This window comes from Rhinopithecus bieti, unplaced genomic scaffold, assembly GCF_001698545.2.
Source record: "Rhinopithecus bieti isolate Rb0 unplaced genomic scaffold, ASM169854v2 scaffold_30846, whole genome shotgun sequence".
Classification (NCBI taxonomy): Eukaryota; Metazoa; Chordata; class Mammalia; order Primates; family Cercopithecidae; genus Rhinopithecus; species Rhinopithecus bieti.
The window spans coordinates 1,638,762-1,655,577 of NW_016814438.1; the positions used below are offsets into that span (position 1 = coordinate 1,638,762).

General features: G+C 34.6%; 1 protein-coding gene across 2 annotated transcripts in view; it reads right to left on the reverse strand.

The window, feature by feature from the left end:
• The window catches only part of DLG2 (discs large MAGUK scaffold protein 2), a 2,095,027-nt gene that overhangs the window by 1,557,833 nt on the left and 520,378 nt on the right, over positions 1 to 16,816 (reverse strand). The window contains exon 1 of one of the 2 annotated variants that reach the window (XM_017850882.1): positions 11,396 to 11,466. The exons of the other annotated variant lie outside the window; for it this stretch is intronic. Coding sequence (XP_017706371.1) covers positions 11,396 to 11,425 — 30 coding nt within the window. The 5' untranslated portion in view covers positions 11,426 to 11,466. Of the gene's footprint in view, positions 1 to 11,395; positions 11,467 to 16,816 lie in introns of those variants that run through there. 2 annotated transcript variants of the gene reach the window in all.

The window sequence follows — 16,816 nt, forward strand, 5'->3', positions numbered from 1 at the left end:
AAAAAAAAAAAAAAAAAAAAAAAACATGAAGTACGGGAGAGGTAAGCTAAAAAAAATAATACTTTATGAAATGTGTTTTCATACGAAAATCAAAATTCTTGCTGATGTAGATAATAAATGGTATGATTTATGTCTTGAAATTTGACTTTTGGATATTCTTTTTTGAAACATAATTAAATGGTCTTCAAGGAGACTCAATTGCTAACTACATTGCTGCTTGGTAAAGTTGTATAATAGATTATTCTAAGTCATTTCTGTCTAGGGGTTTCAGAACAATTTGAAGGGAATATTTGAAAGTCTCTAAAGTTTTTAACTCAGATCTTAACCACAGAATAACATAAAATCCATTCAGCTCCTGTACACATAGTGCTGGTGTCATCTGTGGCTAGTTGGACAAATTCCAAGTAATAATAACTATTATAGTTTTTTAAGTTCCTTTTGTAGGTTACTTGGGATAAAGCCATTAAATGGTACTGAAACACTTTGTTCTCTGAAATGAAAACCAACATAAAAGTAGCAGAACTGCTGTGAACCTCTTTCTAGACAAGTTCGTATCCTGAAAGTTGAGTAAAACATAATGTATTCCACTTAAAAAATTATATTATCTCTCCAATTATTTTATAACCTGATAATTTAGGAGAATAACGTCATTTTAAAATTTTCTATTGCATATCTTTCTAACTCACTTTAATGTTTTAATAGTAAGATATCCTACATTAATACAGTTTTTTATAGTATATTTATGATAAATATGTCCTATACATATTATAAAGTCAATAATTTTCCCCCAAAAGTATCCTGCTATATTAAATCACTGAGAAATTAAGTGAACATGAGTTGGCATTCTTTTATCAAACTGAAAACCTGATCTGACTGCTTTAGCTTATTGTTTAATAAAAAGGTGCAATTATCTTTTAAGTATTTTGTACTTCAATTTTAGAAATTTAAATTATGATCATGATAATTTGGTTTATCATAGATGTGATTCAATTGCCATTTTCCAGGTGTATATAAGGAATTTTACCTCTATCAGTCCATTTCTTTTATACAAAAATGACACTTCCAAGTATCATTTCAGGCTCACCAATATTCACAGGTAAGTTTACCAATTGCCTGTCTCTTAACTGAATAGTTTCTCCATCAGAGTACAAAGATTTCTTTCACAACTATTTATTGTGAAGTGCACATTATATATACACATGTACATATGTGTGTATATGTATATATGCAAAAACATTCGTGTATATGTGCACATGAGTCTATATACACACACAGAAGTACATGTATATCTACATAAGTGTGTGTTGTGTGTGTAATATGTGAGCGTGTGTGTGTGCGTGTGTGTAAATTAGAGGAAGAAGAATTTCACCCACTCATTCACTTATTGAACAGTGAAACAGCTATCAAATATCTGTTAAATGAAAGAATTAATCAACACTTGTAGTACATCTGCCAGTACCATGGTAAGTGATCAGCTATAAACACAACTAAGAATTTCCCCTGTCCTCAAGGAATTCACATTCTAGCAAGAAATAGGCACATGTAAAAGCTAACTATATAACCAGACAAAGGCTATAACAAAGATGCAGACAATATATGGAGAACATGGAGCCTGATGGGCTCAGTCTAGTAAGACAATATCAAGGAAAGTACTTAAAGAGAAATTTGCATTTCGCTGAATCTTAAAGGTTAAGAAATGTATTAGAGAAGTATCAAACTAGGAAACTGAGTGCTATTCCAGGCATAAGAATAAAACAGGCACAATGAAGAAACAGGAGGATGAAATTCAGATTATTTGGGGAAACCAAAGATTATTGATTATAGTTGACTAACGCATGAAGGGTAGTGGGATCTGAGATAGGCAGTTAGGCAAGGGATACCACATTGAGGGCCATGTGTTCCAGGGGAAACAATGCAGACTTTATACTGAAGAGCAGTGCTTCTCAAACCTTAATGTGTAAAATCGACTAAGGATACAAATCAATTAGGGATCTTATGAAAATGCAGATTCTGATTCAGTAGTTTAGCATGGGTACTAAGATCCTGCATTTCCAGCAGTTTTCTAGGGGATGCCATTGCATTTGGTGAACAAACAAAATTTTGAATAAGGGAGCAGTAGGGGACAGGGAATCCCTGAAGGATTATAATGAGAGTTATAGAGTTGTGATATACTTGCAAATTATGTGTATACATATTAATATATGCACACACATATACACACGTATATGTGTATATATACACATGCATATTTATACACACACACATATGTATATTTTTAAAGGAAGGTTCAAGTTAATGGTGTGGAAAATATATAGGAGTGGAGAGAGGAAAGGTAGGAAGACTAATAGGGATTTTATTGCAGAAATCCAGGTAAGAATAATGAGACTCTGAAAAAGACCACTGGTAGTAGAAATTGTAAATAAAAGACAGGTTCTAAGGAATAGAATAAATAAGGATTGGGGTTGTGGGAGATTTAGGAATAAATCAAGGTTAACTACTACTTTTCTAACCATGACAATTAGGATAGTGGCATACAAAGAAATTGAGCACAGAGCAGAGGAGAACTGTTTATGCTTGGATGACTCCAGAGAGTAAACATTTTCCTGGAACTTTTGACTTAAGTTTACTTAATGGGTAAACAGAATTCCAAATTCCAAGAATTCATTCATATACTCTCAAACCCATTTCTCATAAAACCTGTCATCTCCAAAAGGTTAGCTCAAGAACTGAATTACTTAGATACAAAGAAAGTGACATGTGTGGGTAAGCATATTAAAACAGAGATAAGAGGGGCACAGGTTATTTTCATAGGATTTCGAATCTGGTACTAACTTTGAACACGCAAATGGAATAAGAAGCTAAAACATTTGGTATCTATCCCTCACCAATAAGAGCCTATAAACCTGCAAAGCATTATACACTGAAGCCAGAGGAAATCCCTATCACCATGACTACACAAATAGAAATTTGCCACTAGAGTGGTAACTAGCTAATTGAATTACTGCAATTTATCCTTAAATGTCAGACTCCCAGAAATGAGGAAATGAGAGAGAAAGAGGAGAGGGAACAGAAACACTCGCACCTGCTATTTATTGGCTATGTGTATACATAGTTGCTACACTAAACCCTATGTGTATACTGGCACTAGCTATTCCCCTTGTCTGGGATATTCTTTGCCAAGATCTTCACAAAGGTGATCCTCTTAGATCTTCTTTTAACTTAAATTTGCTTAAGTATTTATGTGAGCTGTGTCACACAAAATTACTTCTAACACATATACAGACACAGCTCTCATTTTTCTCCACCATACGGTGATGCTAATGGTAATGAAAGATCCCAGTTTATGCTAGGATATCTTATTTTCAATAATTTATATCATCCTTTCCATGTATGGAGTACTTTGTACTTTTCAAACATGTAAACTAATTTGATTCCACACAATAATTCTATTCAGGAACTACTGATAAGCTAGTATTATTACCCCATTTCAGGCTTGAGAAAAATAAGGGTCAGGGAGGATAAACTGAGTTTACTAAGATTACTAGTATAAGAAATGGAAACCCCAAGTCTGTATTTTCTGAATCTTGATCCAACGCATATTCTCAGATTGCCTTTGGTGAAACACACATACATGCAACAAGACAGGTCCCTCGGGTAGTTATAATCATGGGTAATCTGCTTTAAGAAAATCTTATCTTCCAAACATTCAGATTAAATAATGGATAAATACCAAAAGGAAGTGATGAATTCTTTTATGTACCTCATGAAGGACTTACAATTTTTTTTTTAAGTATTGAGCATAGTAAATGTTTAAATGTTATTTAAATTGTAAAATTTTATTTGCAGTTGTTTCCTCTGCAGATCCACATTTGTCTCAGAACATAAGATTTATGTAAATATCTTATAAAGGACAATTCCCTTAGTCTCATAGCTCTTCATAGCATTGTGTTGTTTTTACACATAGAATCAAAAAGGGCTAATGTTATGAAGTAACATCCTGGCAATCATGTTTGGAAGGAAAACCATTTACTACAGATGTGTTAACAGATGATTGGTATGATTCATATAATAAAATTTTATTTTATTTCTAAAAGTTTTGTTTTACAGGCTATGGATATATGTCTGAAAAACTTCAAATCTACAACTAACGGTAATTTTAAAATTAAGCCCTATATGAGTGCACTGTTTTTATTTAATTAGATATTTAGGTTGAGAAGGAATGAAATGCAAAGTATTGTATCAAGAGTATATTTTAACTAAATAATAACTTTGTTGTGATTCAATCAGGAGAGAATAATAGTGAATGGGAACATGGATATTAGAGTCACAAAGACTTGAATTAGAATTCCCACTATAAAACTTATTATTTCTGTGAATGCACCTTATCTTCAAGATATGAAGGATCACCAGGTTGGTCTAAAGACTAAGTGTGTTTTTATTAAATTCAAGTACCTTCTATGTCCCAGACATTACACACACCCACACACACACCCACACACACACACACATGAAAAAGGAACATAGTTCCTTTCCTTATGGAGCTTCTGTCTAGTCAAAAGAAACACAAAATAATCACACAAATCAGTATACACTATGAGTTGCTATGTGTGGAAATGTGGCATAAAATCAGAGTGTACACCAAGAATACATAATCTTTTAGAAAAGGTAGTGACATGTAAAGTGACATCAGGAACGTAAGAATTTAGATGGGTGGACAGTCATCTAGAAAGAAAAATAGTAAATGGAAGTCCCCAAAACCAAAACATAGTTGACACCTTCAAAGAACAGAGGGAAGTCAGCAAGGCCAATGTGTCCTTTAGTTTAATGAAAGATAGGGAAGGTAACACAGGTTTAAAACATGGTCTCATCCATGTATTTTCAACACTCTTGGAGTGTAAAATACAAGGTATAAAGAAAGAAGACATGAGAGAAATTTAGGTTCTAAGTCAAAAGAGAATTGCATACTTTGGTAAGAATTTGTACAACTACTCATCTTTCAATAGGTTGCTGAGAGTGAGGCTGTTGGGTTTCTGTATTAGACTGATCCTCTTGCAGCTGGATGGAATACTTAATAAAATAAAGTTAAGATATTATATTAATGGCATTAATATTTCATGTGTCTGACACTATTAAATGGTTAATCCCAAGTTATTAAGACAGTCATAGAATCTCTTCTCTTTCTACACAAAACGGTCAGGTTATGCTAAATTTTCCCTACTATTAACTGCATTCATGCTCCTCTTTGCCACTCAATAGATTTTTTTTTCTGATACATCAAGCTCCACGTTCCAATCTCTGTCAGGTAGACATGCCACCTTGCAGACATTTGGTTGCAATGAAAGAATTAGAACCCGTGTCATTGGCAGGACAAATACGAGAAGTGCACCAGAAAAAAAGATAGGAAGATAAGGAAGCTATAGACCCTAACAGAGAACAGAGTGCCTACTCCCCACAAGGTAATATCCTAAGCATTTTATAGTTCTTATCTCACTGAATTCTCAAAACAATGCTGTGAAATAGGTACCGTTTTGTGGATAAGAAAACTGCAGTGCTGAGAAGGTCATCCAGCTAGTAAAAGGGGAAGCCATTATTTTACTGAACAGGTATAAGGATGGGCAACACAGGTTTGGCAGAAAATAGGAGAGAGCTCAAATCAGGGGGATGAAATGGGAAAGAAGTCTGGGCAAACTGGGGTTTGGAACCAGTTTTAATGATGGATGGAATATTCTATTTCCTTTAAGATAACAAATATCTCAACTTCATGATATTTGTGACTGGGTGCTGATCTATCTCTGCATCCTCTGTATCTTGTTACTCATATTGGACACCTTACATCCCAGACATATTGTCCTTCCATTCTTCAAATGTGCGATTCATTCTCTCTCCCCGCCCCCCACCCATTCTCTCTCTCTCCCCCCACACACTTGCCATAGCTTTGCCTAAAACATTCTCCCAACCCCATTGTGGCTTCCATTCTGCAAATCAGCTTAATTTTCACTTCCTCAGGAAAGCCTCCCCTGATATTTATCCCTGCATACCCTGCAACAAAGCTAATCAGGTTCTTTAGGTATCCCTATCCTCATTTCCATAGCACTCTATATTCATTTCTTATCAGACATCACTGCTATTTCTGTAATTGGTTGTTTTCCCCATTAGACTAAAGGTTCCATGAGAACAGATTGCTTATTGTATCCCCACACCTTTCAATATGTCAAGTGCATAGTAAGCTTTCAATATATACTTGTTAGATTAATAAAATGAATGAATAAATGTGATGCTTCTACCATGGGAGCACTGTATACCAGCATGAATAAATAGCTTTGTCTATGAACACAAGACCACTCAGGAAACCATTTGTTGCCTTGGTGATTTGTTTCATTTTCTCTACATGAAGCTCTGGTGGAAAATAAAAATGATTTTAGTTTGTCCAAATACCTTATTTGCAAATATTTCTGTTAAGAACCCACTTAGAAAAGGACAAAATGCCACCTTCTAAAATTAAAGTCATAATAAAATGATATTTACTAGCATTGATAAAATATTTTAATGCCTGGCAACAATTTTATTTCCTTTTAGTAATTCTGAGTAATTTTAATTTTATTAAAGACATGGGGTTGACAAAGAGTGAAATCATATCTACAAAACGGTTGTAGTATTAACAACATCAAGAAAAGCTTCTTTTGTGCTGCCAGGTCCACTTTTCACTCTGCTATGTGAATTTTATTATGTACATTAACCTGTTATACATAATAAAAATGAATAGTGCCATCATGCCTTTATTAACAAATTATAACAGTAACTTAACATATTGCAGTTTTATTTGTAGATTATTTTTTAAACTTTTTCAAATGTATAAGTATGGTTAATGGATATCTGAAATTATGCCAATGTGTGATTCACCCACTACTACTATTTAAGATACTTAGTTAACCTAAACAATTTTATCTTCAGAGAAAATATAGAATAATGTTAGATTCAAAATAGAAAAGGAAATACCTCAGAGATGCAATAAAATATACTCATTTTAAAGAAAAGGACAGTGGTGGCCAAATGCCTTTGGGTGCCCATGGTCAGAAAGTACAGATTTACTTTTCACAGTTCCACACTTTTTTCTGTTCTTATATCAAATCCTTTATGCTATTACATATGATACTTGAGAATTCCTATGCAGTAGAAGAAAAATTATATTGACTCCTTGCATTTCATTAAATTAGACGAATATTCTGCCTGTGATCCAGAACTATTGTCCTATTGCCCAATCATGTAAACTCATGGCTCTGCCTAACATTATTTTCCTTACATTTTAGTTGCAAAATTTATTGAGATGATTATCTTTCAATTACTCAAAACATATGTAGGGAATTCCATTATACAAAATGTGTTACATTAGTTATTAGATTGTGTTTAGCCAGTGTTATTGAGACGACTTCATTTACCTCAATGATCACACTGAGGGGTATTAAAGGTATAACCTGTGAGTTGCTGATTAAATTACACTACATACACATTTTTTCCACATGCCAGGAATTGTGCTAAGTACTTTACATACTCCACCACAACATCACTTAAACATAGGTAATATATCCTTTTCGAAGATGAAGAAATCAATGTTTGAGGAAATTAAACAATTTATCCACATCTTAAAGCTAACACCTGTCAGAACAACAATTTAAATCCAAGTCTCGCTCCAGTGTCCTGCTCTTCACACTAAAACATGTTCCTTCTCTTTCTCAGAAGTGATATCTGTGACAAAAGAGTTAAAATTGAAACTGGACAGAAATGTTTGAAAAAAGAGATGACTCAATCTTCTGAAAGTGGGTTGCCTGAACATTTGACGAGACCTTGGGATCCATGTGACAGAAACTCTGTATTTGTGAATACTCTGATGATGTCCTAGCCTACAATATCTTGCTCCAAATCTGAGACATTCTGCAAATCAATCTAACTAGACTGGAGCTCTTAAGACTTTAAACAATCTGAGTTAAATGGGGTAAGATCTAGGGTGAGATTATTTTATCAGAGGGTTTACACAAAATCCCCAATCATTTCCTTCCTTTTATAAGCAGAAAAAAAATAAAAATGATTCTCCATTGCCATTCTAACTGGCATGAGATGCCATCTCATTGTGGTTTTGATTTGCATTTCTCTAATGACCAGCAATCACTGAAAAGTCAGGAAACAACAGGTGCTGGAGAGGATGTGGAGAAATAGGAATGCTTTTACACTGTTGGTGGAAGTGTTAATTCAACCATTGTGGAAGACAGTGTGGCAACTGCTCAAGGATCTAGAACTAGAAATACCATTTGACCCAGCAATCCCATTACTGGGTATATACCCAAACGATTATAAATCATTTTACTATAAAGACATATGCACACATATGTTTATTGCAGCACTATTCACAATAGCAAAGACTTGGAACCAACCCAAATGACCATCAATGATCAAATGGATAAAGAAAATGTGGCACATATACACCATGGAATACTATGCAGCCACAAAAAAGAATGAATTCATGTCCTTTGCAGGAACATGGATGAAGCTGGAAGCCATCATTCTCAGCAAACTAACACAGGAACAGAAAACCAAACACCATGTGTTATCATTCATAAGTGGGAGTTGAACAATGAGAACATATGGGCACAGGGAGGGGAGCATCACACACCAGGGCCTTTTGGGGGGTGGGGGGCAAGAGGAGAGAGAGCATTAGGAGAAATACCTAATGTAGATGATGGGTTGATGGGTGCAGCAAACCACCGTGGCACATTATTCCTATGTAACAAACTTGTACATTCTGCACATGTATCCCAGAACTTAAAGTATAATTCTAAAAATGTATTCTACAGTATGTCTAATAGATCCTTTTATAGTACGACTATATAATTATATTTTCTAGATTTATCAGCATCCCTCTGCTCATTAATCTTCTTACAATCATTTTTAAGAATGTGGAACAAAGACATAATAAGGAATTTATCTCTATAGTGTGTACAATAGGGAAAAATGGAAGAACTCAGAGGTCACAGAGGTCTAGGAGGAGCCAAGGGGACAGTGAGGGACTTTCATGCCAAGGAAAAGGAAGAAGGAACAAAAATGCTATTACCAATGGAAATATTTCTGTTTTTCTGCAACTGAAAACTTGACAAAGGTGTGGTCAGCTGTGGTATTGAAATGTGCTGTGAATGAAATGGAGCTTAGGACGTATCATGATAATTAACAGTTCCAGTCTCACACAAAGCTTCTGTAAAGCAATAATTCAAGACAGCACCTTAGCCAGAGCTACTGGAAAGTGAACTTATTGCTGGGGGAGAAAGAGATGAGCATTAAACTAAGATATAATTAAAATTTCCAAATTGTTGGCAAGTTTCTCGTCAAACAGTCCCAAGAAAGTAGAGCAAGGGCATCCCAAGTACATGGCTGCTTGGGGAAAAACAGTAAAGTAACAACAGTGGTAGACTAAATCGATAAGATTTGTAGTGTGAAGTCCTCTAAGAGGTCTCCTCACCTATGTCCAGCTTTTGAAGCAATCATACATTATTTACCATTTAAATATCACAATGTAACTTTGCTGTACGTTTGTTCTTTAAAGATGTTATATATGTCACTCTGGAAATGTTCATGGATATAACTAAGAAAATAACATTTCATGTGGGTCTGTGTTTTGTTGATTCATATAATTTATAATGATAAATCACAATACTGGAGTAATGACATTTATCTATTATTAAGCTCAAAGCAAAATAATATGTATCACTTATGTATCTGTAGTCAATAATATTTTTATAAGGAAATATAAGGCATCTGACATTTTTATTAGATAATGTTTTCCAAATTGAATGCACTTGATTTCAGGATTGATTTAATTTGTATAATATAGTAGACTTCCAGTTTGGGTTCTCATTAATAACTTTTGATAACTTATTTTTAAAATACTAATTTTGTTCCACAGTATCTAAAATTATAATTTGGGAATAAATAATTATAAAACACATGTAGATCAGATTTGGCAGTATTCTCTCAAGAAAAGTAACACCAAGGGTAATGCCTCAGGAAGAGTAACATAATTAAGAGGATATTTCCTTTAGTAGATTACATAAGGACATAGCATTTCCTACTTAAGATTTTTAAAAATTTATTTTAGTTGATTTACTTTTACCAATTTAACTGGAATACTGAATGAGATGTTTGGTAATTTTAAAAGTAAAATAAGGTATTCATCTAATTTAGAGGCTTAGTCAACTAACCCAACTAGAAGTTCTAGGCTTTAAATCCACTAATACCAACTGAAGCTGCCATGTGATACTGGGCCATATGGGAAGATATCCATTAAAATTTTCTGGGACTTAATTTGTACAAGTAAAATATTTAAGGTCATACCATGGGGAACTTGGTTTGTGGCTTTGAAATTAAATAATATTTTCTTCAGTGGTAAAAGGAGAACACAATGGGAAATCTACACTTCGTGAACTCTCATGTACTACGCTATTAATTTTGTTATGTTTAATGGTCATCTAGTCAATGTGAGATACAAAAAGATATGGTTCAAATTAACTCATGGTATGCTTACATGCAAAATGAAAAGGGAACTAATGAATAAATGTCTTATAATTAGTTTTTTCCCAAAAATATTAGGAATATCTATTCAAATAATCAGTAATTATAAATTTCAAATACATTATTTAGAACTGAAGACAGAATAAAATAAAATGCTTTTGAAATGTTTCGCTATTTTCTGTAAAACAAATCCATAAAACGATTGCCTATTGATTTTATTTCATGCCCACTTTTATTTATATTTCCAATAATGCAAATATTTCATTTGTTTTAATTAAAATAGAGAGAATTAGCTAAATATTAAATATTGTGTTTGTTTTAACTCAGGGCCTTGAGATTTTTTTTCTTTAAAATAAATCACTAAAATGCAGAATATCAGAATTCTCCAATCAGAAGCAATATGTCAAGTCACAGTAAAGCTGATTGGCTTCTTTAAACACAGAAGACATGGTTTTTAAATGAAAAGCGAATTATCTCACTCAGAAAGACTGCCTTGATATGTTAAGTTAAACTGATATGTATGTGCTACACTACTACTATAGATATTTCTGTTATGAGCTATAAATAGATGCAAAAGCAAATCCTGACATAAAAAACAAAAAACAAAAAACAGGCAAATTCTCCTTCCATTTGCACAAACATGCATTATCACTTTAAGAAGTTAAAATCACATAAAGACAGGACCCCCCAGACCCTCAGGGAACAAAATGCCCAGCAAAGTAAATTATACTAATCTTTTTATTTCATGAACTGGCAGCACCTACTAGAACTGTTTAATTACGGGACCAGAATAATAATAGAAAAATGCTGCACACAACAACAGCCCTGTTTCCTATCCTACCTTTGTGGTGACAATGCACAGGCAATCCATCCCGGATCCCTACACGGGACTCAGTACATGGAAATCACGCCAGCAAATCAGCAAAGGTGAGAAAAGCCTTTTGGAAATTGCACACAGAAAGAAGCAGAGCTTGGATTCTGTACAGACGGCTTTTCCAAGGGGGCCCCTCATGGGAAACTCGAGCCCTCCTCCATACAGCTCAAGGCAAGCAGGATTCTCCTAGGCACCAGAAAATTCCCTAGAAATCAGCTCCGGCAAAACTTCCCGGTGGCTTGCTGGGCTCCGCGGCTGCATGGTCTTTTAGCGGATTCCTTGATCGGAACAAGGCTCCTGTGAGTGCCTCGCACAGTTCTATCGTGGCGATGAGTGTAACACCAAGCACCAGAGAATCACATTTCAGCTCTTGCTCTTGTTTCTGAATTCTGATCCGCTGCTTCAGTATACTCATAAGATTTCCTTTGCCAAAGTCCCCACTTTGTTGCCTTCCTTTCTTACTAACAACACTGAGTAACACAAAAAACTACCCGTCCCATCTACCAAATGGCTGTCGTTCCAGTGCCAGAATAGCGGCTTTGGAAAATAAAATGCTATTTATTACGAGCATGATTGCCGGGAGTCTAAATGACTCGAAAGATATGACTGAAAAGCTAAGGTGCATGTGGTGCTGCATACATCACATCTCAACTCACTTGCAATTACAAGGGCAGCTTCTTACAAATGACTAACAGCTGGATAAGGAAAATCAAGACAGTGACATAGAGAAACTGCGGATTTGGATGTTTAACTTAGAAAAGGGTTACATTTCTCCTTTTTTGTGTTTATCTATGTGTGTGGTCCATGATGTATGCGAATACACAACCTGAACATTTAAACGAATAAGCATGTTACGAAATTGGGGTGAGAGGAGGTTCTAAAGTGTTTACAAAAGTTCCACATTCTGAGTGAAAAAATGAGTTCTTTCCCAAACTTCTCCCTCCTCACTTGCTGTCTGCAGGCACTTATTACGTGGACAGAGCTTTGTGTTTCCTTTTGCAGCATTTTAACAGCCAAAGGATTAGCACTCTCCCCTCCCCCAAATCCCTCCCTTTCTTCTAGTAAAGCTGCGACTACATAGACTGCCTTTGAGGTGCTTGACAAGCATCACTCTGGATAATAATATTTTTTTTTCCATCATCTTAGACACACAGGCAGTCACAGACTGAAACAGAACGACACAGGAGTTCAGAAAGGAGAGAGCGAGTGGGAAGGGAGAATGAGGGAGAAAGGGAGAGTGAATGACAGAATGGAAAGTACTGCCTGACAAATAAAAATGGAAAATCAATGATTCGCTTTCACTAGGAAGAAAACACATAGTCAACTGGACCATTGAAATACCAAAAGTAAATGTCTAGGGACCCATACACTTTACCTCCTCAAGACAGTGGCAGGACCATTTCCCACCACATTACTAACAACCACCCTCTCTTTTTTCATAAAAAAGTATACTTTCTATGATCTATGATAAACAATTTGGAAACAAATAATACATAAGACTCTTCTACCTTTCATGAATTATTGTGGTTCTAACTTCAATATCCCGATAACCTGATTGCTAAATGAATGAATGTCTCAGAAACTGACATGTCATTATTTTACTCAAATGAGAGCACTGTTCATAAAGATCTTAAGTTCATAGCAAATCAAATATATGTTGAGAAAAAAAAAAAAAAAGCCCCTAAAGTTCAATTTGATATAAAACCTTCAAAAGTGGTTCAAAAAAAATTTGTAGTTAAAAAACATAATTTCCTCTGAACTGCCATCCTACTGATGTAATAAAATTCAAATAAGTTTCAAGTTAAACACGACGAATAAAATCCATGCTCTGGTCCATTCCATTAGCTACCTCTGTCTTATGGTTCGGTAATTTGAAAAAATCAAAGAAACATCACTTTTTCCATTCACCCTCATTTGTTACATCATCACAATAATTATTTTAACTTAATACTTCCTAAGCTTATCTCAGGGTGCGTAAAACCTTATATCTTTGAGCATTCCCAGGTACCAGAGTATTTCCCTGACACAACTAACATCTAATAGGTAATTGAGACTTATTGCCATATTCATGTTCAAAATAATTAGGCTTTGTGTCCCTATAGCACCTTAAAGTTGACAAAGAACTCGTAACAGTCTCACAGGCTTGGGAAGTTTAAACGACTTCCCAAAAGCCTAGTAACTTTCAATGGCAACGTTAAAGACCATGTCCATTAATTCCAACTCCAGGTCTTTGTTAGTCATAGATACAATAAGAATGGAGACAATCAGAGGTTAGACAGAGGAAGTAAATAAATAGGATAGCAGAGTAAGATGAGTATTTTCACAAGGTATCCTGGAAGATGATACTTTCAGAACTTAATTCCATCTTTGCAGAGCGAAGGAAACTACGATAGAGAAAAATTAGCAGAGGGAGCCTGATTAATCTTTTAACGCTGGTGGATCACAGAGGAAAGCACTTTGCAAACTATAGAGACTTGCAGAAATAAAAGACAGCTTGTCTAGCATAGGTCCTAGAATACCTTAGGCACTCCCTAAGTCATTCATCTGACACATGTTTGTTGAGCGCTCATTATGTGATTATTTGATTAATGTCTGTATCACCCTCTAAAGTGCACTCCTTAAAGATAGTTTTAACTCTTTATTTCCATTGTCTAGACTAGTGTCTCATTCATTCAACAAATATACTTGACAATCTACTTATGTGGAAACACAAGGTGAGGAAAAGCTAGCAAAATCCCTGCCCATAAGAGAATAAAAAACTATAGTACTGTACAGAAAGCATTTGGGGATGTTTAACGTCAACAAAATAGAGGCATTTAACCCAGAATGGAGCAGTGAGGGAAAGCTTTCTGGAGAGGAGCCTTGAGCTAAGTTGAGAAAGAACCATAGGAATTAACTAGAAGTTAGGAGAAAAGAGAATTACATGCACTCTATTGTATTTGAAAAATGAATGAATCAGCAATATGTTATACCTTTATACAATCAGTTTAATAAACACATCCAATGAAAGTACGTCAGAGCAACCATTTTACAGTAAGCATTTTACAAACTGAATATGCAATTTTTATTTGAGAAAAAACAGCACTGCTCATTTGAGTACAAATATACTGTAAAGGTACGTACAATATGTATATTATATACTCATTTGTTTGTATTCACCTCAAGTGATTAACTGGATAATGTATGTATGCTTAGATATAAGTAAGTACACAACATTTTGAAGTGTAGACCCATTTGGGATTTCCACTTTGTGTATACCTTATCGTTGATTGATTTTCCTCAGATATAAAGATGATAGAGGATAATTCACTCCATTGCCTCAAGGGAAACATTATGTTCTTTTTATAATTAACAAGGTATTGATATGAAGCATTTTTTTTTTTACAGACATAGTGTTCAACTGGGCCTGTGATTTTTCACAAGAAGAGTTTGGCAAGATAAAAAGCCTCAGCCTGCAAGCTGCTTTACTTGATATTCCTTGAGGTTAATGATATCAAACTAGAAATATATTGATTCTTAGTAAAACCTATCATTGAAAGTTTGATATCATAAAACTGCTCTTGTAAATCACTTGTACTAAACCTGTACCTTAACCACTTAAATACATTATTACTTTTATCTTGTTTCCAACAGGGAAAAATATCTCTAAAAGTGAAATCCAGTCTGTGTCTATTCTAGAATCTAAGCCCCTTGAGGGCAGATTTAATGTATATATCTGGCACCTAGTATGGTACTGACACTTAAGAGGTACAAAATAAATATTAGTGGAATGAAAAATCACAGCTCTAGTTAAGCTATTTATTTTTGATAGTTTTTTAAAATCTATTTAAACCTATGATCCCTTTATTCATGAGAACCATATATTCATATTACAGAGTAACTATAATATATGCATATATACTTATGTGCATACATAAAATTTAAAATAAATATATTGGTGCATGTAGCTGAAGGTATTTGCAAATAAAAATATTTTCGTTGGCAAATCCAGTCTGATGTACGAAGGTATGGTTTAGAACAGTCTTATCTACAATGGAGAAGGGCAGTTTCTAGCTGAAGTGTTACAACTACAGGATGCTGCTGAAACTAGGTGCTTGCTATTGTGTTAGAAAAACAGCAATAAATATAAGCATGCTAATAATAACAGTAATTTATCAAGTGGCTATTATCTGAAGTACTGAGATAAATACTTTGTAACTATTATCTCATGGTCATAATACCCTTTAGGAAACAATTATAATCCCTACTTTATAGTTAAGGAAACTGAAGCTGCCTGAGTTTCTATGACCTCTGTAAGTGATACAGAACCTACGTGACTCCAAACCACAGGGTGGTCTATGTTCTTTCCGTCTCATTACACTGCAAATCCTGAAACCATTTCTGTCCCTCTGGGTCCAACCTGTGTGTGTGGCACAAACAGATTCAAAAGGCCTTCTACTTAGCCAAAGGTAGCCTGGACTCCATGCAGATGAATTATAAACTAACATGTAATCCTCCTAAAAGGATAGGTTCATCTCTGGGCTACTACCAGACACCTTCCATAGCTTATAAGGGCCTTGGGAATAACCCCAGAAGGAATGGACTCCACATTAGAAAGATCAGGTCCAAAGGAAATAACAAGAAATCCACCCACCTGGCCTCCTATCCCTGTCTATCTGTTCCCCATATACCCAGAACAGCAGGCACACAAATGACATCTGCAAAGCTTGTTAGCTTAGTAAAATAAATAGACTGCAGGCAGGTCATGGCAAAATGCCTGCCCTCATTTCCAAACTCTCCAGAGATAAGTAAGAAATTAGGATCAACTGAAAAAAAGACTGAATTTTTCAGAGAGTTTCTATCATTAAAAAAATCAGGACAGTATTGGATCCTGAAAATAATTCATGAAAAGCGGGAGTCCATGTATTCTGCTCAAGTTAAATGTGTATTCTTACAAAAAAGTATAAAAACTAAACAAGCAAAATTTTGAGTGAACCAATAATTGCTAATGAATTAATTTTTACTTTTAACCCATTTTTTAATCATGATATTCAATTGTATGGACCTAAATTTTATGTCAATTTTTCTCATGTGAGTCAGAACATAGTTAAATGATAGCCATGTAGTTCTCGCAGTTATTGTCATCATCAAAATCTAAACAACCTTTGAAATTTTATATAAATGGTAGGCTATAAATGATGTAAACATTCAATAAAAATTGTTTCCCTAACAAATCAAAGTTTACATAAACTTTGCTGAACATTAACTACATTTCTAATGAGGTTCAATTTTTCCTACTATTATACAATGCTGTGAGTTGGGTGGATTCCAGAAATCCAAACAGTTGTGTGCAAGCCACAAATCTAAAAAGCTATATGGTCAAAAATAAAATTTTACTTTCAAATCAAT